A 25983-nucleotide genomic window follows, 5' to 3' on the forward strand; every position below is an offset into this window, starting at 1 on the left:
ACACATACAAGCTGAGTTATATACAAAAATGTTAAACAGTATGCCATTCAGAAAAAAAATCAGGATTTTCACTCCCCTAATTTTGACCTGCTATAACTACTACTACCACCTCAGGTTAGGAACACGAATTTTGATAGGAAGGAAGGTCAACTACCACTTAAACAAGCTAGATTTACCTACTACATACAAGCTGAGTTATAGCAAAATAGTCTAGTTAGTCTTATTACTAGTATTCACCACCACCATAACTATTACTACTACTACTACTACTACTACATGAACTAGCACTACTATGAAGACTATCTGGGAGGGTTAAAATAGTCTAGTTAGTCTTAGGATAGTCTTATTACTAGTATTCAACACCCAACATAAGCTACTACTACTACTACTACTACTACTACTACTATTACATCTGGGAGGGTTAAAAATAGTCTAGTTAGTCTTAGGATAGTCTTATTACTAGTATTCAACACCCAACATAAGCTATTTCTACTACTACTACTACTACTACTACTACTATTACATCTGGGAGGGTTAAAAATAGTCTAGTTAGTCTTAGGATAGTCTTATTACTAGTATTCAACACCCAACATAAGCTATTTCTACTACTACTACTACTACTACTACTACTACTACTACTATTACATCTGGGAGGGTTAAAAATAGTCTAGTTAGTCTTAGGATAGTCTTATTACTAGTATTCAACACCCAACATAAGCTATTTCTACTACTACTACTACTACTACTACTACTACTATTACATCTGGGAGGGTTAAAAATAGTCTAGTTAGTCTTAGGATAGTCTTATTACTAGTATTCAACACCCAACATAAGCTATTTCTACTACTACTACTACTACTACTACTACTACTACTACATCTGGGAGGGTTAAAAATAGTCTAGTTAGTCTTAGGATAGTCTTATTACTAGTATTCAACACCCAACATAAGCTATTTTACTACTCCTACAACTACTACTATTACATCTGGGAGGGTTAAAAATAGTCTAGTTAGTCTTAGGATAGTCTTATTACTAGTATTTAACACCCAACATAAGCTATTTTTACTACTACTACTACTACTACTACTACTACTATTACATCTGGGAGGGTTAAAAATAGTCTAGTTAGTCTTAGGATAGTCTTATTACTAGTATTTAACACCCAACATAAACTATTTTACTACTACTACTACTACTACTAACTACTACTACTATTACATCTGGGAGGGTTAAAATAGTCTAGTAAGTCCTAGGATAGTAATATTACTAGTATTCAACACCCAACATAAGCTATTTCTACTACTACTACTGCTACTACAACTACTACTATTACATCTGGGAGGGTTAAAAATAGTCTAGTTAGTCTTAGGATCGTCTTATTACTAGTATTCAACACCCAACATAAGCTATTTTTACTACTACTACTACTACTACTACTATTACTACTATTACTACTTACCCAACACACACTTCGGTTCTCCACCCAACCACTCGCCCAGCTCGCCACATGACCTCCAAGCTCCCCCGACCAGCCTGTGTTCCGGTAGACAGTGATATTCGACCAGGCTACCGTATTCCAGGGTCTGGTTGAGTCGGACTATTCTACCATTATCCAAGCCTTGTGGTAGGTCGCAGGTCACATCTGGAAGGGTTAGGAATAGTCTGGTTAGTCTTCGGATAGTCATGTTAGTAGTATTCAACACCCAACATAAGCTATTTCTACTACTACTACTACTACTGCTACATCTGGGAGGGTTAAAAATAGTCTAGTTAGTCTTAGGATAGTCTTGTTACTAGTATTCAACACCCTACATAAGCTATTTCTACTACTACTACTACTACTACTACATCTGAGGGGGTTAGGAATAGTCTAGTTAGTCTTAGGATAGTCCTGTTAGTAGTATTCAACACCCAACATTAGCTATTTCTACTACTACTACTACTACTACTACATCTGAGGGGGTTAGGAATAGTCTAGTTAGTCTTAGGATAGTCCTGTTAGTAGTATTCAACACCCAACATAAGCTATTTCTACTACTACTACTACTACTACAACTTATGGGGTTAGTAATAGTATAGTTAGTCTTAGTATACTACTCTTAGTAGTATTCAACACCCAACTTCTACTACTGCTACTACTACTACTACTACTACTACTACTACTACATCTGAGGGGGTTAGGAATAGTCTAGTTAGTCTTAGGATAGTCCTGTTAGTAGTATTCAACACCCAACATAAGCTATTTCTACTACTACTACTACTACTACTACTACTACTACTACTACTACATCTGAGGGGGTTAGGAATAGTCTAGTTAGTCTTAGGATAGTCCTGTTAGTAGTATTCAACACCCAACATATGCTATTTCTACTACTACTACTACTACTACTACATCTGAGGGGTATTAGGAATAGTCTAGTTAGTCTCAGGATAGTCTTATTACTACTATTCAACACCCTACAAGAGCTACTACAATCACCTACTTACTGTAACTACTACTACTACAACTACTATTACTTACATTCACAGCGCGGTTGACTGCCACTCCAGATACCATTACTACCACACTTCCGCTGACTATTCCCGACTATCCTCCTCCCCTTCTCGCAGGAATAGTCCGCTGTAGCCTCCACTCGGCCTCTATCCTCCACTACCACACTTAAGGCAGTAGTCAGCGTTGTAGTGAGGTTGGGACACCGGACTTCTGTAGGGGAGAGAATAGTATTAGTAGTAGTATAAGTAGTAGTAATAGTAGTAGTAGTAGTAGTAGTGGCCTTGTGGGGTGTCGCATAGTCGGATAACAGGCCTTCTAGACACCGTGGGGATAGTCTAAAGTGTCCAGGGATAGTAGTAGTAGTAGTAGTAGCCTCATGAGGACAGTTCCTGATGTTGCTCCGTTACTAAAACCTCTGGAAGATGCTGTCAGAAACACCTTCATACCGGCGATAGCAAATGTCCCAGTGACCAGGAGAGAAGATTGCTGGAGTTGCCGCCAAAAATGGGTGGGCTCGGCATCACCAACCCACAAAATCTGGCCGAGTCTGAATTCAGGAACTCAATCCGAATCACAGCGTCCTTGACCTGATATATTACCAATAAAATTGAAAGGGGAGAAGACAACCCTCAATATATTAGGTCACTAAGGAATGAAATCTCCATAAACAGAGAAGGAAAACAGAGAGACACTCTGAGTGACCTAATGAGAGAACTCCCAGAAGACACAAGGAGGAGGACAGATATTGCACAGGAAGTGGGCGCTTCAAACTGGCTAACCACACTACCTATCAGGGCAAAAGGCTTCAACTTAAACAAAAAAGAATTTACTGATGCCCTTGCCCTCAGGTATGGCTGGCCAGTGGATGGGCTCCCAAACATGTGGCTCACCCTTCAACCAAAATCATGCCATGACATGCAAGCGAGGAGGTCTCGTCTGCATGAGACACGACGAAGTAAGAGACATAACAGCTCAGATGCTGAAAGAAGTCTGCCACGACGTGACTGTGGAACCCATGCTGCTCCCTCTGCAAGGCGAACACCTCGCCAGACGCACCGCTAATGTTTCCAACGAAGCACGAGTGGATGTTAGCGCCAGAGGGTTTTGGACTCGTGGACAAAGGGCATATTTTGACATAAGGATCTTTGATCCCATGGCCCATTGCCACAGAGACCTGACCCTTGATGCAGCCCACAGAAGAAACGAACAAGAGAAGAACAGAGCATATGAAGAAAGAATACAGAATGTGGACCAGGGCTCCTTCACCCCGGTAGTATTCACGACGGCAGGAGGGATGGGACCAAGGGCGCAGAGCTTCTACGCAAGACTCGCCGAAACACTGGCGGATAAGAAACAGCAAGAAGCAGTGTGGTCGCCTGGATGAGATGCAGGCTGTCCTTCTCCCTCCTGAGATCAGCCTTGGTCTGCCTGAGAGGAACCAGGTCACCTGCACCCAAAACCACCCACGTTGCCGACCTGGACTCTGAGGCGACGGAGGTTGATAGTCGTATCAACCACAGGCTCTGTTACCTTAAGAACAAAATGCTTAGTAAAGTTTGTAATATTAAATAAAGATGGTTGTCGGCCACAGTCATTGGCGGGGTGGGGCCAATGAATTGCTTTGTGAAAGGATATGAGAGAATATACCGCTCACAACGCAACTCTAATAGATGGAGGCCCGTAGTAGTAGTAGTAGTAGACAGATAGTTAGATGTATTGAAGGTAAATAATCCTGGGTTAAATAATTAATACTGATACAAAACCTGTACCAAAATGGTGAACCACTAAACCTTTTTGAGTCAACACGTTTCATTTCAATTAATAAAGATATCAGTAAAGAAACAACAGTCCCAATCCCTCATGCAAGAGTTAACCAGCATCCTCATTCCTTCATCCCCTTCATGGCAAACTCCCGAACAGTCTTCCTTGGTCTGTACTTCCTCCTGCCTATGACTTGAACTCTTTCAAGAGGAGGGTATGGAGACACCTCTCCTCCTGAAGCTGACCTCTCTTTTGGCCACTCTGATAAACACAGTGAACAGCAAGCTTTCTTTTCTCAATAGTACTTTCTTTGCCCCTTGACCTGCTTCCTCTGCCGTAAAAAAATATATACATAAAATAATTTAGATGTTACTACGCTATCTTCTGGTATGTGGGGCCAAATAGCACTTCTGTACAGGGTCAAATTGCATCTCTCTACAGTGGGCCTAGGCAGAAGTCTTACTGTACTGGGTCAAATTGCATCTCCCTACAGGTGGGCCTAGGCATAATAAGTCTTACTGTAAAGGAAGCAGCCCAAGGGAGAACAAATACCACTAATAATGATAAAAAAGCCTGGTGCTAACTATGGAGAATGTGGCCAAAAGAGAGGGGAAAATTTTGTGAGGTGTGTTCATACTCTCCTCCTTATTAAAGAGTTCAAGTCACAGGCAGCCTGGCACCAGTCTTTGCTTTCTAAACTGCTGCCCTCTTTCGGATTCTATCCCTCTCTCTGTTCCTCTATCTCCAGTTTCCTTTCCGGCCGTTCTATCTCTGCGGTGGTAGACGGTCACTGTTCTTCCCCTAAACCTATCAACAGTGGTGTTCCACAGGGCTCTGTCCTATCACCCTCTCTTCCTGTTATTCATCAATGATCTTCTTTCCATAACAAACTGTCCTGTCCACTCATACGCCCTCACATGGAGTATGCCTCTCACGTGTGGGGGGGCTCCACTCACACAGCTCTTCTGGACAGAGTGGAGTCTAAGGCTCTTCGTCTCATCAGCCTTGACGTGAGATTAACTTTAATTAACAAGAGTACTACATCACAGCAGTGCGAATATTCCTCTGTACAGGGTCCTAGGGTCACATGGGTGTTATTCTATACATTTGCCGTCCCCGGCACGAATGGCTGGCATCACACTGATTCTGGCACCACACGAATCTATGCCACTGTGAACACTGCCTGGTAACATAACACTGTCTGTGGCACTGCATATTAAACACCCTGGCTGAGCCCACATCACAGGAGGGGGGTCACACCAGGTAGGTGGTTAACAAGACACTGTAACACTGGGTAACTAATCTGTCTTGCATCACGTAACACCTGCTGAACATGGAACTGTCGGTGGCACTGTTAACACTGCATAACACCTGAGAGCCCACGTCACAGCCCGTCACCTTAACACAGTGACGTAACACAGCCAGTAACAGCCCTATCATGTGTCCAGGTAACAGAATACTACTAATGTCACAACGTGTAACACTCTCTGGGATCACGTAACACATTTAAACACTGCTGCTGCCACGTCACACACTCGTCCGTCACATGACGTAACTCTGTACTATGAAGGTGAGAAAACACTCACGGGAAAGCGATTAATCTCTTTTTTTTTCACCTTTTAGAAGCAGAGCAGCAGCAGGGCCTGAAACCTCATCAACGGTAACATGATTTTGGGGGCGGTTGATGCTTGAGGTCAATGAGTCACATATTTGACAAGGCTTTCGTAGGCGTTGTGGGGGCATTTCCAGAGGTAGATAATGACCCTGGTGGTAGCTTGACCCTTCCTCTGTACCATGAACGTTAAAAGTCACTCACGGGAACACGATTCATCTCCTTTATGACCTCTTAAGAACAGCTGATACGGCGCGGGGTCAAAACTCGTCACCTATAAACACGTATTTGACAAGGCTTCCGTAGGCGTTGTAAGCATTTTCAGGGGTATTCAATGACCCTGGTGGTAGTTTGACCCTTCCTCTGTACCATGAACGTAAAAATACACTGTCTTACCACCAAAAACACTGCAAACACCTCTCGAAACACGTCGTGAAGGAGGAACTGCGTGGACGATCAGCTGTGTTGTGTTATGATTTTTTACCGCGCACCGATGCTAGATTATCGTACTCAGAGCCGCGCATTTACCGTTTTCTGACCCATACCTGATGCCAAGAAGCCCCAATAATTAACCCTTTAAACAATAATCATATGTGAAGGCGGTTATTTGGGTGATAAAAGCAGTGTGGGGCTCAGAAGTCGGCAGGTGCCCCGCACTGGACTCTCGTACTTGAGGTGAAAGTGTTATACTTTGGGTCCCTAGAAAAATAAAAAAAATAAAATAAAAAGCGGCCATGTCCTGCAAAAGGCGACTTAACGCGAAGGAAACGAGACGAGGAATCCATTTCTGGCCTCGGCATAACGATACACTCAATATTAAGGGAGATATCGGCACGGAAAGCTAGCGTGAAATTATCAAAAAAACATGAAAATCAATTATATTTATGTTATTTGAAGCTATTTTCATGCAAACGGCGACTCTTCTTGGGTAAAATAAGACGAGGAATCCATTTCTGGCCTCGTCATAACGCTACACTCAATATTAAGGGAGATATCGGCCCGGAAAGCTCGCGTGAAATTCACCCCAAAACATGAAAATAACCTATATTTATGTTATTTTCATGCAAACGGTGACTTTTTTTTGAGTAAAACGAGACGAGGAATCCAATTCTGGCCTCGGCATAACGCTACACTCAATATTAAGGAAGATATTGGCCCGGAAAGCTCGCGTGAAATTCCTCCAAAAACATGAAAATCAGCTATATTTATGTTATTTGAGGTTATTTTCATGAAAACGGTGACTCTTCTTGGGTAAAACGAGACGGGGAGTTCATTTCTGGCCTCTGCATAACGCTACACTCAATATTAAGGGTAATATCGGCCTGGAAAACTTGCGTGAAATTCCCCCCAAAACATGAAAATCAGTTATACAACAGAATACAACAGAATAAAAGAGAATACAACAGAATAAAAGATAATACAACAGAATACAACAGAATAAAAGAGAATACAACAGAATACAACAGAATAAAAGAGAATACAACAGAATACAACAGAATAAAAGAGAATACAACAGAATACAACAGAATAAAAGAGAATACAACAGAATAAAAGAGAATACAACAGAATACAACAGAATAAAAGAGAATACAACAGAATACAACAGAATAAAAGAGAATACAACAGAATAAAAGAGAATACAACAGAATACAACAGAATAAAAGATAATACAACAGAATACAACAGAATAAAAGAGAATACAACAGAATACAACAGAATAAAAGATAATACAACAGAATACAACAGAATAAAAGAGAATACAACAGAATACAACAGAATAAAAGATAATACAACAGAATACAACAGAATAAAAGAGAATACAAAAGAATACAACACAATAAAAGATAATACAACAGAATACAACATAATAAAAGATAATACAACAGAATACAACAGAATAAAAGAGAATACAACAGAATACAACAGAATAAAAGAGAATACAACAGAATACAACAGAATAAAAGAGAATACAACAGAATAAAAGATAATACAACAGAATACAACAGAATAAAAGAGAATACAACAGAATACAACAGAATAAAAGAGAATACAACAGAATACAACAGAATAAAAGAGAATACAACAGAATACAACAGAATAAAAGAGAATACAACAGAATAAAAGATAATACAACAGAATACAACAGAATAAAAGAGAATACAACAGAATACAACAGAATACAACAGAATAAAAGAGAATACAACAGAATAAAAGAGAATACAACATAATAAAAGAGAATAAAAGAGAATACAACAGAATAAAAGAGAATACAACAGAATAAAAGAGAATAAAAGAGAATACAACAGAATACAACAGAATAAAAGAGAATACAACAGAATACAACAGAATAAAAGAGAATACAACAGAATACAACAGAATACGACAGAATACAACAGAATAAAAGAGAATACAACAGAATACAACAGAATAAAAGAGAATACAACAGAATAAAACAGAATAAAAGAGAATACAACAGAATACAACAGAATAAAAGAGAATACAACAGAATACAACAGAATAAAAGAGAATACAACAGAATACAACAGAATAAAAGAGAATACAACAGAATACAACAGAATAAAAGAGAATACAACAGAATACAACAGAATAAAAGAGAATACAACAGAATAAAAGAGAATACAACAGAATACAACAGAATAAAAGAGAATACAACAGAATACAACAGAATAAAAGAGAATACAACAGAATACAACAGAATAAAAGAGAATACAACAGAATACAACAGAATACAACAGAATAAAAGAGAATACAACAGAATACAACAGAATAAAAGAGAATACAACAGAATACAACAGAATAAAATATAATACAACAGAATACAACAGAATAAAAGATAATACAACAGAATACAACAGAATAAAAGATAATACAACAGAATACAACAGAATAAAAGATAATACAACAGAATACAACAGAATAATTTATAATAGAACAGAATACAACAGAATATAAGATTATACAACTGAATTCCACATTATAAAAGAGAATACAACAGAATAAACAGAATAAAAGAATACAACAGAATACAACAGAATAAAAGAGAATACAACAGAATAAAAGAGAATACAACAGAATACAACAGAATAAAAGAGAATACAACAGAATAAAAAGAATACAACAGAATACAACAGAATATGAGAATACAACAGAATAAAGAGAATACAACAGAATACAACAGAATAAGAATACAACAGAATACAACAGAATAAAAGAGAATACAACAGAATACAACAGAATAAAAGAGAATACAACAGAATACAACAGAATAAAAGAGAATACAACAGAATACAACAGAATAGAAGAGAATACAACAGAATACAACAGAATAAAAGAGAATACAACAGAATACAACAGAATACAACAGAATAAAAGAGAATACAACAGAATACAACAGAATAAAAGAGAATACAACAGAATACAACAGAATAAAAGAGAATACAACAGAATAAAAGAGAATACAACAGAATACAACAGAATAAAAGAGAATACAACAGAATACAACAGAATAAAAGAGAATACAACAGAATACAACAGAATAAAAGAGAATACAACAGAATACAACAGAATAAAAGAGAATACAACAGAATACAACAGAATAAAAGAGAATACAACAGAATACAACAGAATAAAAGAGAATACAACAGAATACAACAGAATACAACAGAATAAAAGAGAATACAACAGAATACAACAGAATAAAAGAGAATACAACAGAATACAACAGAATAAAAGAGAATACAACAGAATACAACAGAATAAAAGATAATACAACAGAATACAACAGAATAAAAGATAATACAACAGAATAAAAGATAATACAACAGAATACAACAGAATAAAAGATAATACAACAGAATACAACAGAATAAAAGATAATACAACAGAATACAACAGAATAAAAGAGAATACAACAGAATAAAAGAGAATACAACAGAATACAACAGAATAAAAGAGAATACAACAGAATAAAAGAGAATACAACAGAATAAAAGATAATACAACAGAATACAACAGAATAAAAGATAATACAACAGAATACAACAGAATAAAAGAGAATACAACAGAATAAAAGATAATACAACAGAATAAAAGAGAATACAACAGAATAAAAGATAATACAACAGAATAAAAGATAATACAACAGAATACAACAGAATAAAAGATAATACAACAGAATACAACAGAATAAAAGAGAATACAACAGAATACAACAGAATAAAAGAGAATACAACAGAATACAACAGAATAAAAGAGAATACAACAGAATACAACAGAATAAAAGAGAATACAACAGAATAAAAGATAATACAACAGAATACAACAGAATAAAAGATAATACAACAGAATACAACAGAATAAAAGATAATACAACAGAATACAACAGAATAAAAGAGAATACAACAGAATACAACAGAATAAAAGAGAATACAACAGAATACAACAGAATAAAAGAGAATACAACAGAATACAACAGAATAAAAGAGAATACAACAGAATACAACAGAATAAAAGATAATACAACAGAATACAACAGAATAAAAGATAATACAACAGAATACAACAGAATAAAAGAGAATACAACAGAATAAAAGATAATACAACAGAATACAACAGAATAAGAGAATACAACAGAATACAACAGAATAAAAGAGAATACAACAGAATACAACAGAATAAAAGAGAATACAACAGAATACAACAGAATAAAAGAGAATACAACAGAATAAAAGAGAATACAACAGAATACAACAGAATAAAAGAGAATACAACAGAATACAACAGAATAAAAGAGAATACAACAGAATAAAAGAGAATACAACAGAATAAAAGATAATACAACAGAATACAACAGAATAAAGGTTAATACAACAGAATACAACAGAATAAAAGATAATACAACAGAATACAACAGAATAAAAGAGAATACAACAGAATACAACAGAATAAAAGATAATACAACAGAATACAACAGAATAAAAGAGAATACAACAGAATACAACAGAATACAACAGAATAAAAGATAATACAACAGAATACAACAGAATAAAAGATAATACAACAGAATACAACAGAATAAAAGAGAATACAACAGAATACAACAGAATAAAAGAGAATACAACAGAATAAAAGAGAATACAACAGAATAAAAGATAATACAACAGAATAAAAGATAATACAACAGAATACAACAGAATAAAAGAGAATACAACAGAATACAACAGAATAAAAGAGAATACAACAGAATACAACAGAATAAAAGAGAATACAACAGAATACAACAGAATAAAAGAGAATACAACAGAATAAAAGATAATACAACAGAATACAACAGAATAAAAGAGAATACAACAGAATACAACAGAATAAAAGAGAATACAACAGAATAAAAGAGAATACAACAGAATACAACAGAATAAAAGAGAATACAACAGAATAAAAGAGAATACAACAGAATAAAAGAGAATACAACAGAATACAAGAGAATACAACAGAATACAACAGAATAAAAGAGAATACAACAGAATACAACAGAATACAACAGAATAAAAGAGAATACAACAGAATACAACAGAATAAAAGAGAATACAACAGAATAAAACAGAATAAAAGAGAATACAACAGAATACAACAGAATAAAAGACAATACAACAGAATACAACAGAATAAAAGAGAATACAACAGAATAAAAGATAATACAACAGAATACAACAGAATAAAAGAGAATACAACAGAATACAACAGAATAAAAGAGAATACAACAGAATAAAAGAGAATACAACAGAATACAACAGAATAAAAGAGAATACAACAGAATACAACAGAATAAAAGAGAATACAACAGAATACAACAGAATAAAAGAGAATACAACAGAATACAACAGAATACAACAGAATAAAAGAGAATACAACAGAATACAACAGAATAAAAGAGAATACAACAGAATACAACAGAATAAAAGATAATACAACAGAATACAACAGAATAAAAGATAATACAACAGAATACAACAGAATAAAAGATAATACAACAGAATACAACAGAATAAAAGATAATACAACAGAATACAACAGAATAAAAGATAATACTGAATACAACAGAATATAAGATAATACAACAGAATACAACAGAATAAAAGAGAATACAACAGAATACAAGAGAATAAAAGAGAATACAACAGAATAAAAGAGAATACAACAGAATAAAAGAGAATACAACAGAACACAACAGAATAAAAGAAAATACAACAGAATACAACAGAATACAACAAATATGACAGAATACAACAGAATAAAAGAGAATACAACAGAATACAACAGAATAAAAGAGAATACAACAGAATACAACAGAATAAAAGAGAATACAACAGAATAAAAGAGAATACAACAGAATACAACAGAATAAAAGAGAATACAACAGAATACAACAGAATAAAAGAGAATACAACAGAATACAACAGAATAAAAGAGAATACAACAGAATACAACAGAATAAAAGAGAATACAACAGAATACAACAGAATAAAAGAGAATACAACAGAATACAACAGAATAAAAGAGAATACAACAGAATACAACAGAATAAAAGAGAATACAACAGAATACAACAGAATAAAAGAGAATACAACAGAATAAAAGAGAATACAACAGAATAAAAGAGAATACAACAGAATACAACAGAATAAAAGAGAATACAACAGAATACAACAGAATAAAAGAGAATACAACAGAATACAACAGAATAAAAGAGAATACAACAGAATACAACAGAAGACAACAGAATAAAAGAGAATACAACAGAATACAACAGAATAAAAGAGAATACAACAGAATACAACAGAATAAAAGAGAATACAACAGAATAAAAGATAATACAACAGAATACAACAGAATAAAAGTTAATACAACAGAATAAAAGATAATACAACAGAATACAACAGAATAAAAGAGAATACAACAGAATAAAAGATAATACAACAGAATACAACAGAATAAAAGAGAATACAACAGAATAAAAGAGAATACAACAGAATACAACAGAATAAAAGAGAATACAACAGAATAAAAGAGAATACAACAGAATAAAAGATAATACAACAGAATACAACAGAATAAAAGATAATACAACAGAATACAACAGAATAAAAGAGAATACAACAGAATAAAAGATAATACAACAGAATAAAAGAGAATACAACAGAATACAACAGAATAAAAGATAATACAACAGAATAAAAGATAATACAACAGAATACAACAGAATAAAAGATAATACAACAGAATACAACAGAATAAGAGAATACAACAGAATACAACAGAATAAAAGAGAATACAACAGAATACAACAGAATAAAAGAGAATACAACAGAATACAACAGAATAAAGAGAATACAACAGAATACAACAGAATAAAAGATAATACAACAGAATACAACAGAATAAAAGATAATACAACAGAATACAACAGAATAAAAGATAATACAACAGAATACAACAGAATAAAAGAGAATACAACAGAATACAACAGAATAAAAGAGAATACAACAGAATACAACAGAATAAAAGAGAATACAACAGAATACAACAGAATAAAAGAGAATACAACAGAATACAACAGAATAAAAGATAATACAACAGAATACAACAGAATAAAAGATAATACAACAGAATACAACAGAATAAAAGATAATACAACAGAATACAACAGAATAAAAGATAATACAACAGAATACAACAGAATAAAAGAGAATACAACAGAATAAAAGAGAATACAACAGAATACAACAGAATAAAAGAGAATACAACAGAATAAAAGATAATACAACAGAATAAAAGAGAATACAACAGAATAAAAGATAATACAACAGAATACAACAGAATACAACAGAATAAAAGAGAATACAACAGAATAAAAGAGAATACAACAGAATAAAAGATAATACAACAGAATACAACAGAATAAAAGATAATACAACAGAATAAAAGAGAATAAAACAGAATACAACAGAATAAAAGAGAATACAACAGAATACAACAGAATAAAAGATAATACAACAGAATACAACAGAATAAAAGATAATACAACAGAATACAACAGAATTAAGAGAATACAACAGAATAAAAGAGAATACAACAGAATAAAAGATAATATAACAGAATACAACAGAATACAACAGAATAAAAGAGAATACAACAGAATACAACAGAATAAAAGAGAATACAACAGAATACAACAGAATAAAAGATAATACAACAGAATACAACAGAATAAAAGAGAATACAACAGAATACAACAGAATAAAAGAGAATACAACAGAATACAACAGAATAAAAGAGAATACAACAGAATAAAAGAGAATACAACAGAATACAACAGAATAAAAGAGAATACAACAGAATAAAAGAGAATACAACAGAATACAACAGAATAAAAGAGAATACAACAGAATACAACAGAATAAAAGAGAATACAACAGAATAAAAGAGAATACAACAGAATACAACAGAATAAAAGAGAATACAACAGAATAAAAGAGAATACAACAAAATAAAAGATAATACAACAGAATACAACAGAATACAACAGAATAAAAGATAATACAACAGAATAAAAGAATACAACAGAATACAACAGAATAAAAGAGAATACAACAGAATACAACAGAATAAAAGAGAATACAACAGAATACAACAGAATAAAAGAGAATACAACAGAATAAAAGAGAATACAACAGAATACAACAGAATAAAGGAGAATACAACAGAATACAACAGAATAAAAGAGAATACAACAGAATACAACAGAATAAAAGAATACAACAGAATACAACAGAATAAAAGAGAATACAACAGAATACAACAGAATACAACAGAATAAAAGAGAATACAACAGAATACAACAGAATAAAAGAGAATACAACAGAATAAAAGAGAATACAACAGAATAAAAGAGAATACAACAGAATACAACAGAATAAGAGAATACAACAGAATACAACAGAATAAAAGAGAATACAACAGAATACAACAGAATAAAAGAGAATACAACAGAATACAACAGAATAAAAGAGAATACAACAGAATACAACAGAATAAAAGAGAATACAACAGAATAAAAGAGAATACAACAGAATAAAAGAGAATACAACAGAATACAACAGAATAAAAGATAATACAACAGAATACAACAGAATAAAAGAGAATACAACAGAATAAAAGAGAATACAACAGAATACAACAGAATAAAAGAGAATACAACAGAATACAACAGAATACAACAGAATAAAAGAGAATACAACAGAATAAAAGAGAATACAACAGAATACAACAGAATAAAAGAGAATACAACAGAATACAACAGAATAAAAGATAATACAACAGAATACAACAGAATAAAAGAGAATACAACAGAATAAAAGATAATACAACAGAATACAACAGAATAAAAGATAATACAACAGAATACAACAGAATAAAAGAGAATACAACAGAATAAAAGATAATACAAAAGAATACAACAGAATAAAAGAGAATACAACAGAATAAGAGAATACAACGGAATACAACAGAATAAAAGAGAATACAACAGAATAAAAGAGAATACAACAGAATAAAAGATAATACAACAGAATAAAAGATAATACAACAGAATACAACAGAATAAAAGAGAATACAACAGAATACAACAGAATAAAAGATAATACAACAGAATACAACAGAATAAAAGATAATACAACAGAATACAACAGAATAAAAGATAATACAACAGAATACAACAGAATAAAAGAGAATACAACAGAATACAACAGAATAAAAGAGAATACAACAGAATACAACAGAATAAAAGATAATACAACAGAATACAACAGAATAAAAGAGAATACAACAGAATACAACAGAATAAAAGAGAATACAACAGAATACAACAGAATAAAAGAGAATACAACAGAATACAACAGAATAAAAGAGAATACAACAGAATACAACAGAATAAAAGAGAATACAACAGAATAAAAGAGAATACAACAGAATACAACAGAATAAAAGAGAATACAACAGAATACAACAGAATAAAAGAGAATACAACAGAATACAACAGAATACAACAGAATAAAAGAGAATACAACAGAATACAACAGAATAAAAGATAATACAACAGAATACAACAGAATAAAAGATAATACAACAGAATACAACAGAATAAAAGATAATACAACAGAATACAACAGAATAAAAGAGAATACAACAGAATAAAAGAGAATACAACAGAATAAAAGATAATACAACAGAATACAACAGAATAAAAGAGAATACAACAGAATACAACAGAATAAAAGAGAATACAACAGAATAAAAGATAATACAACAGAATACAACAGAATAAAAGAGAATACAACAGAATAAAAGAGAATACAACAGAATACAACAGAATAAAAGAGAATACAACAGAATACAACAGAATAAAAGAGAATACAACAGAATAAAAGAGAATACAACAGAATACAACAGAATAAAAGAGAATACAACAGAATACAACAGAATAAAAGAGAATATAACAGAATAAAAGAGAATACAACAGAATACAACAGAATAAAAGAGAATACAACAGAATACAACAGAATAAAAGAGAATACAACAGAATACAACAGAATAAGAGAATACAACAGAATACAACAGAATACAACAGAATAAAAGAGAATACAACAGAATAGAACAGAATAAAAGATAATACAACAGAATACAACAGAATAAAAGAGAATACAACAGAATACAACAGAATAAAAGATAATACAACAGAATAAAAGAGAATACAACAGAATACAACAGAATAAAAGAGAATACAACAGAATACAACAGAATAAAAGAGAATACAACAGAATAAAAGAGAATACAACAGAATACAACAGAATAAAAGAGAATACAACAGAATACAACAGAATAAAAGAGAATACAACAGAATACAACAGAATACAACAGAATAAAAGAGAATACAACAGAATACAACAGAATAAAAGAGAATACAACAGAATAAAAGAGAATACAACAGAATAAAAGATAATACAACAGAATACAACAGAATAAAAGAGAATACAACAGAATACAACAGAATAAAAGAGAATACAACAGAATACAACAGAATAAGAGAATACAACAGAATACAACAGAATAAAAGAGAATACAACAGAATAAAAGAGAATACAACAGAATAAAAGAGAATACAACAGAATACAACAGAATAAAAGAGAATACAAAAGAATACAACAGAATAAAAGAGAATACAACAGAATACAACAGAATAAGAGAATACAACAGAATAAAAGAGAATACAACAGAATAAAAGAGAATACAACAGAATACAACAGAATAAAAGAGAATACAACAGAATAAAAGAGAATACAACAGAATACAACAGAATAAAAGAGAATACAACAGAATACAACAGAATAAAAGATAATACAACAGAATACAACAGAATAAAAGAGAATACAACAGAATAAAAGATAATACAACAGAATACAACAGCATAAAAGAGAATACAACAGAATACAACAGAATAAAAGAGAATACAACAGAACACAACAGAATACAACAGAATAAAAGAGAATACAACAGAATAAAAGAGAATACAACAGAATACAACAGAATAAAAGAGAATACAACAGAATACAACAGAATAAAAGAGAATACAACAGAACACAACAGAATACAACAGAATAAAAGAGAATACAACAGAATAAAAGAGAATACAACAGAATACAACAGAATAAAAGAGAATACAACAGAATACAACAGAATAAAAGAGAATACAACAGAATACAACAGAATAAAAGAGAATACAACAGAATAAAAGAGAATACAACAGAATAAAAGAGAATACAACAGAATAAAAGAGAATACAACAGAATACAACAGAATAAAAGAGAATACAACAGAATACAACAGAATAAAAGAGAATACAACAGAATAAAAGAGAATACAACAGAATAAAAGAGAATAAAAGAGAATACAACAGAATACAACAGAATAAAAGAGAATACAACAGAATACAACAGAATACAAGAGAATACAACAGAATAAAAGAGAATACAACAGAATACAACAGAATACAACTGAATACAACAGAATAAAAGAGAATACAACAGAATACAACAGAATACAACAGAATAAAAGAGAATACAACAGAATACAACAGAATAAAAGAGAATTCAACAGAATACAACAGAATAAAAGAGAATACAACAGAATACAACAGAATAAAAGAGAATACAACAGAATACAACAGAATAAAAGAGAATACAACAGAATAAAAGAGAATACAACAGAATACAACAGAATAAAAGAGAATACAACAGAAAAGAACAGAATACAACAGAATAAAAGATAATACAACAGAATACAACAGAATAAAAGAGAATACAACAGAATACAACAGAATAAAAGAGAATACAACAGAATACAGCAGAATAAAAGAGAATACAACAGAATAAAAGAGAATACAACAGAATAAAAGATAATACAACAGAATACAACAGAATAAGAGAATACAACAGAATACAACAGAATAAAAGAGAATACAACAGAATACAACAGAATAAAAGATAATACAACAGAATACAACAGAATAAAAGAGAATACAACAGAATACAACAGAATAAAAGAGAATACAACAGAATACAACAGAATAAAAGATAATACAACAGAATAAAAGAGAATACAACAGAATACAACAGAATAAAAGAGAATACAACAGAATACAACAGAATACAACAGAATAAAAGATAATACAACAGAATACAACAGAATAAAAGAGAATACAACAGAATACAACAGAATACAACAGAATACAACAGAATAAAAGATAATACAACAGAATAAAAGATAATACAACAGAATACAACAGAATAAAAGAGAATACAACAGAATACAACAGAATAAAAGAGAATACAACAGAATACAACAGAATAAAAGATAATACAACAGAATACAACAGAATAAAAGAGAATACAACAGAATACAACAGAATAAAAGATAATACAACAGAACACAACATAATAAAAGAGAATACAACAGAATACAAGAGAATAAAAGAGAATACAACAGAATAAAAGATAATACAACAGAATACAACAGAATAAAAGAGAATACAACAGAACACAATAGAATACAACAGAATAAAAGAGAATACAACAGAATACAACAGAAAAGAGAATACAACAGAATAAAAGAGAATACAACAGAATACAACAGAATAAAAGAGAATACAACAGAATACAACAGAATACAACAGAATAAAAGATAATACAACAGAATACAACAGAATAAAAGAGAATACAACAGAATAAAAGAGAATACAACAGAATAAAAGATAATACAACAGAATACAACATAATACAACAGAATAAAAGAGAATACAACAGAATACAACAGAATAAAAGATAATACAACAGAATACAACAGAATAAAAGAGAATACAACAGAATACAACAGAATAAAAGAGAATACAACAGAATAAAAGAGAATACAACAGAATAAAAGAGAATACAACAGAATACAACAGAATAAAAGAGTCCAGCACATGATCAGGCCATGGTGAACTCATACCACGAGTCTAGCACATGATCGGGCCATGGTGAATCCATATCACGAGTCTAGTACATGATCAGGCCTTGGTGAATACATATCATGAGTCTAGCACATGATCAGGCCGTGGTAATTACGAATTACACCTACTCCCATTAGCCCCCCCCCATTACCGTTAACCCCCGCCCCTTTTAATTATCAGCACGCAATTTACTGACCCTATTTACCCCTTATTCGTCACCGAACATGACCTAATTACGAATTCCACCTACTCCCAATGGCCCCCCCCCCCCATTACCATTAACCCCCGCCTTTTTTAATTATCACCACGCAATTTACTGACCCCATTTACCCATCATTCGACACCGAACATGACCTATTTTCGAGTTTCACTTGCACCCATTGGGCCACCCTCCATTACCATAAATCCCCACCCTTTAATTATCACCACGCAATTTACTTACCCCAATTACCCATTAATCGAAACCGAACATGACCAAATTATGAATTACACATACTCCCATTAGCCCCATTACCATTAACCCCTGCCCTTTAATTATCACCACGCAATTTACTGTCCCCATCTACCCATTATTCGACACCGAACATGACCAAATTCCGAATTCCACCTACTCCATTAGCCCCTCCATTACTATCAACCCTGCCCCTCTGATTATCACCATGCAATTTACTGATCCCATTAACCCAGTATTTGACACCACATGACCCATTTTCGAGTTTCACGTACTCCATTAGCCCCCTCCATTAACATTAGCCCCCAGACCCTTTAATTATCACCACGCAATTTACTGACCCCATTTACCCATTATTCGACACCGAACATGACCAAATTACGAATTCCACCTACTCCCAATGAGCCCCCATTACCATTAACCCCGCCCCGTTAATTATCACCACGCAATTTACTGACCCCATTTACCCATCATTCGACACCGAACATGACCAAATTACGAATTCCAACTACACCCAATGGCACCCCCATTACCATTCACCCCGCCCTCTGATTATCACCACGAAATTTATTGTCCCCATTTACCCATTATTGGACACCTCACTTTACCTATTTTCTATTTACACCTACTCACATTCGCCCCCCCCCCCCAATTACCATTAACCCCCACCCCCTTTAATTATCACCACCCAATATACTGACCCCATTATTCCAGTTTGATTTTGACATGATCCATTTTCGAGTTTCACCTACAACCATTACCCGCCCTCCATTTCCGTTAGCCCCCGCCACCTTTTATTATCACCACGCAATTTACTGACCCCATTTACCCATTCTTCGACATCGAACATGACCTAATTACGAATTCCACCTACTCCCATTAGCCTTCCACGCCCGTGCACACGTGGGTACATGAGACTAGTGCAGGAAAGATCTATTTTAGCCGTGAAAACGAAAACTATGTTACGGGCTAAGTATCTGCCCCAAGCCCGCCATGAAAAATATATATCCTTATTTTCTCACAAAGGAAGACACTTAAGATCACGCCCGTACGCCCACGTCAGGGGCTTCCACATGCCGGGCAAGCCATCCATCGCGGACATCAGATCGTGGTTTGGCTTCATAAACCAGCTCGCCCCCTTCCTCGCCACCGCGCCGATCATGAACGCCTTCCGGGAGTTACTGAAGAAACCAACCGGAAGACACGTGTACTGGGACGACCAGCTTCAGTAGAAATTCCGCCAAGCCCAGGACACTATATGCCAGCTGGCCAAGGACGGTCTGACGTATTACGATAAAACCCGCCCCACCGCTGCCATCACCGACTGGAGCCGAGAGGGCATCGGATTTGTCATCCTCCAGCAGTACTGCAGTTGTGCATCGGCCTCCGCCCCATACTGCTGCTGACGTGACACTGAGGCAACAAGTGTACCAGGCGTGTGACTCAATCGGCAGTGTCGACGCCCTGAGGGCCATGTGTTGTGCTCACGAGGCCGCCCGTCGCGACATCACGGGTGGTGGAGGGAGGCTGCTCGTGCGACTGGCACCGCGCAAAGCGAGGAGACCGAGTGCGAGGAAGAGTAGCTGTAATTTGAACTGAGCTATAAGATTAACAGTATTTATAACTGTTGGTGGAATTGAGGTTTTAAATCTAATAATTGTAATTCAGCTTAAGAGTTGTAAAAAGTAAACTAACTCATGTAAACAATATTCTCATGAGTAAATACACTCATCATATATATAAGGAAAAAAGTGCCCACCACCTCAGACAATTTGGTGGAAGACACTTAAAAATCCCTCCCTGACACTTACCCTGACGGTGGTAAGGGTATACAATATACATATTAGCGACGTTTCACAGGAGGTTTAATACATTATGTTAGTATCTTAATACTAACTAACAGCTTACGGAATATTGAAAACTTCTGAAAAAAATGTGAAAAGTTTTATAACAGCCATTGTATTCTGGCAGACACACAGGTCAGTCAGGTGTCATGTTAGGTCTTGTTCATTAGGTTAGGTTAGAATTAAATAACACTAAACTTCCTAGCGATCCGATCACACCTCAGACAATGTATTGCATCAGCGGCACACGTTAGGTTTTATGAGGTAATAATTCATGGGTAATATATATGACAACAATATTGCCCACCTAGCTGTGTGCTGGATAACCATTTTATGAGGTAATAACTCATGGGTAATATATATGACAACAATATTGCCCACCTAGCTGTGTGCTGGATAACCATTTTATGAGGTAATAACTCATGGGTAATATATATGACAACAATATTGCCCACCTAGCTGTGTGCTGGATAACCATTAACAGTACTATGCATTACTTACCAACTGACGCCGGGGCAGGTCGTGACGTGAGGGGCGGGGCAGGGCGGGGCGTCAGGGAGTGGACCTCCAGCATTAAAAAGTCATCCATTCAGCGCACGGTTTCTGTAAAATAGCAGCATCCCCATAATAAAGAGCATCATATACTGACCAAAGCAGGAATAAGTATTTCTATGTTCTTATGTTCTTATGTAAGGAAGTCATTTTCCCCCACAGCTTAGGTTACCAGTAGTGTAAGTTAAGGGTAGTAATTTCCTCTTATTTCTCTCTTTACTGTAAAATTTCCATGGCCCTTTCTTCCTTAAAGGTACATGGTGTTCTCTTCTAACTATTTCCTGCCGGCACGTTGCCAGAGGGAGAGGTGGGTGGGGAGGAGCCTTCATCTTTTCTGTCCTGTCCTACCACACGTAGATGACTAGTAGTAGCGGTAGTAAACAGACATCCTCGCCATAGACCGATAGGTCTTCTGGTGTCTGTTCTTCCTATGTATTCCTATGTAAGTAGTACCAAGGAATCAAGGCACAAGAGAAATTTTCAGAGTAAATTCTCAGACGGGGTTAGATTAGGTTAGTTTTCTTTTTTTATTGACCCGGCAGTAGCAGCGGGGGATCATGTTTCTTAATGGTCCCTCTAAGCAAGAAAAATGAGAAAAAATTACCCCTCACACAAACCATTTCATAATATATATCAAAGCATTTGTGATCAGTTTATGCATCATCTATTTTTGGGGGGTTTATATCATGGCACAAATTTGGCCCGTCGCTGCTACAAGGCAAGGCCACAAATTTGGCCCGTCACTGCTATACGGTAAAGCCACAAATTTGGCCCGTCACTGCTATACGGTAAAGCCACAAATTTGGCCCGTCACTGCTACACGGTAAAGCCACAAATCTGGCCTGTCACTGCTACACGGTAAAGCCACAAATCTGACTGTCACTGCTACACGGTAAAGCCACAAATCTGGCCTGTCACTGCTACACGGTAAAGCCACAAATCTGGCCTGTCACTGCTACACGGTAAAGCCACAAATCTGGCCTGTCACTGCTACACGGTAAAGCCACAAATCTGGCCCGTCACTGCTACACGGTTAGTAATAAATGAAGCAGTTCAAGGGTAACTATGCATGAACACAACAAAGCCCACACAGCTATGGGCTTGTGTAACCATCAACAGTGGTATGCATTTCTTACCAATGTATGCCGGGAGGTCATGACGCAGGGCAGGGCGGGTCATCTCATGCATGGAAGAGTCGGCCATTTAGGGGTTTCTGGAAACTATAACCTTATAAATAATAACAGGCATCATATATTGATCAGAAATGATCAGTCAGTGTCTCAAAATTGGTATGCAAAGCTAATATGCTACCTAACTCCTACTCCCAAGGTTAGGTTAGAATTGTTTTGAATCTTACAGTAAAGGGATGCAAGTCAAGGGTATTTATAACAACACACCCCACATAGCTATGGACTGGAATATCCATTAACAGCAGGCATTTCTTACCAATTTATGCCAGGGGGCGGGCAGGTCATGATGGTTGGTTGGGGCGGGGCGGGTCGGGTCATCTCCGGCATGTAGTGGTTTCTGTAAAATACAAGGAATTACCAGACCTAAACCACTATTACACCAGCCCACTACACACCACAAAAAATGTCCACATATGCAAACTAACCGCCCCCCCCCCCTCCTCCAACCCAGCAGGGGGCTTCGTGGTGCAGTGGTTAGCACACTCGGCTCACAAACGAGAGAGCCCGAGTTCGATTCCCACGACAGCCTTCCACGCCCGTGCACACGTGGATACATGAGATTAGTGCAGGAAAGATGTATTTTAGCCGTGAAAACGAAAAAATATGTTACGGGGTAGGTTACTGTCCCAGCCCGCCACGAAAAATATATATCCTTATTTTCTCAAAAAGGAAGACACTTAAGATCACGCCCATAAGCCCACGACAGCCTTCCACGCCCGTGCACACGTGGATATATGAGACCAGTGCAGGAAAGATGTATTTTAGCCGTGAAGACGAAAATTTTGTTACGAGGTGAATGTCAAACTGCCCCGCCCCGCCCCGCCGAGAACATTTGAGCTTGTTTTCTGCAATATTACATCATCTACGCTAACGCCAGTGTAGGAAAGCCTTTCCCCATCGACAGTGAATGCGTGGGGCGTTGTGGCGACTCTTGCAAACGATAATTAGTGACACAACGTAAGAAAAACTGTCTGTACGGGGCTGGGCTCAGTTCCGGCGGCCCCCGATGACGCGGGTGTTAGAATCGCTCCTAACGGGGTAACTAACGCTGGCACACCTGACCTGGCACCTCACACCTGCCGGCACACCTCTAAATTATGTTGTAATAGTCCACGCCCCCCAGTGGTCAGTATTTAGGCCACATTACCTGATATTGCACGAGGCAACTCGAGGCCGTTCGTCCATAATTAAGCAAACGTTTGTGTTTTTTCCAAGTCAATGAAAAAAATGCATAAACGTCCCTTATTTCTAAACGTACACCAATTCTGATACACCACTGGAATACAACAGAATAGACAACAGAATACATTAAAATACAACAGAATACAACAAAAAACAACGGAATAGAACATAATACATTAAAATACAACAGAATACAACAGAATACAACAAAAAACAACGGAATTGAACATAATACATTAAAATACAACAGAATACAACAAAAAACAACGGAATAGAACATAATACATTAAAATACAACAGAATACAACAGAATAGAACAGAAAACAGCAGGAAACAACAGAAAACAACAGAAAAAACGGGAAACAACAGAAAAACAACAAGAAACAACAGGAAACAACAGAAAAACAACGGAATAGAACAGAATACATTAAAATACAACAGAATACAACGGAATAGAAAAGAAAACAACAGGAAACAACAGAGAACAACAGAAAAAACAACAGAAAACAACGGGAAACAACAGGAAACAACAGAAAAACAACAGGAAACAAAAGAAAAACAACAGGAAACAACAGAAAAACAAAAGAAAAGAACAGAAAACAACAGAAAAACAACAGAAAACATTAGAAAACAACAGAAAAACAACATAAAAATAACGGAAAACAACAGAAAAACAACAGAAAAATAACGGAAAACAACAGAAAAACAACAGAAAAGATTAGAAAACAACTGAAAAACAACAGAAAAATAACGGATAACAACAGAAAAACAACAGAAAGCAAAAGAAAAACAACACAAAAGAAAAGAAAACAACCGAAAACAACAGAAAATAACAGAAAAACAATATAAAACAAAAGAAAACAGAAAAACAACAGAAAGCAAAAGAAAAACAACAGAAAACATAAGAAAACAACAGAAAAACAAAGAGAATACAACAGAATACAACAGAATAAAAGAGAATACAACAGAATAAACAAAAGATAATAGAAATACAACAAAATAGAATACAACAGAAAAAGAATAATACAACAGAATAAAAGAGAATACAACAGAATACAAAAGAAATACAACAAAATACAACAGAATAAAAGAGAATACAACAGAATACAAATAGAATAAATGATACAACAGAATACAAGAGAAAATAAAAAGATAATACAACAGAATACAAATAGAATACAACAGAATAAAAGAGAATACAACAGAATACAACAGAATAAAAGATAATACAACAGAATACAACAGAATACAACAGAAAAAAAGATAATACAACAGA

The 25983-nt window shown here is 34.5% G+C and overlaps 1 protein-coding gene across 1 annotated transcript; it reads right to left on the reverse strand.

Annotated features, from left to right (window-relative positions):
- Positions 1 to 1451: 1451 nt before the first annotated feature.
- LOC126989712 (locomotion-related protein Hikaru genki-like) lies at positions 1452 to 21429 on the reverse strand. Its single transcript, XM_050848327.1, has 3 exons — positions 21135 to 21429; positions 2522 to 2704; positions 1452 to 1642 (listed from the first exon to the last, which is right to left on the reverse strand). The coding sequence occupies exons 1-3, from the start codon at positions 21412 to 21414 to the stop codon at positions 1452 to 1454; spliced, it is 654 nt and encodes a 217-aa protein (XP_050704284.1). The 5' UTR covers positions 21415 to 21429.
- Between the last annotated feature and the right edge of the window lie 4554 nt (positions 21430 to 25983).

The sequence above is a fragment of the Eriocheir sinensis genome, unplaced genomic scaffold (assembly GCF_024679095.1).
Source record: "Eriocheir sinensis breed Jianghai 21 unplaced genomic scaffold, ASM2467909v1 Scaffold1270, whole genome shotgun sequence".
Classification (NCBI taxonomy): Eukaryota; Metazoa; Arthropoda; class Malacostraca; order Decapoda; family Varunidae; genus Eriocheir; species Eriocheir sinensis.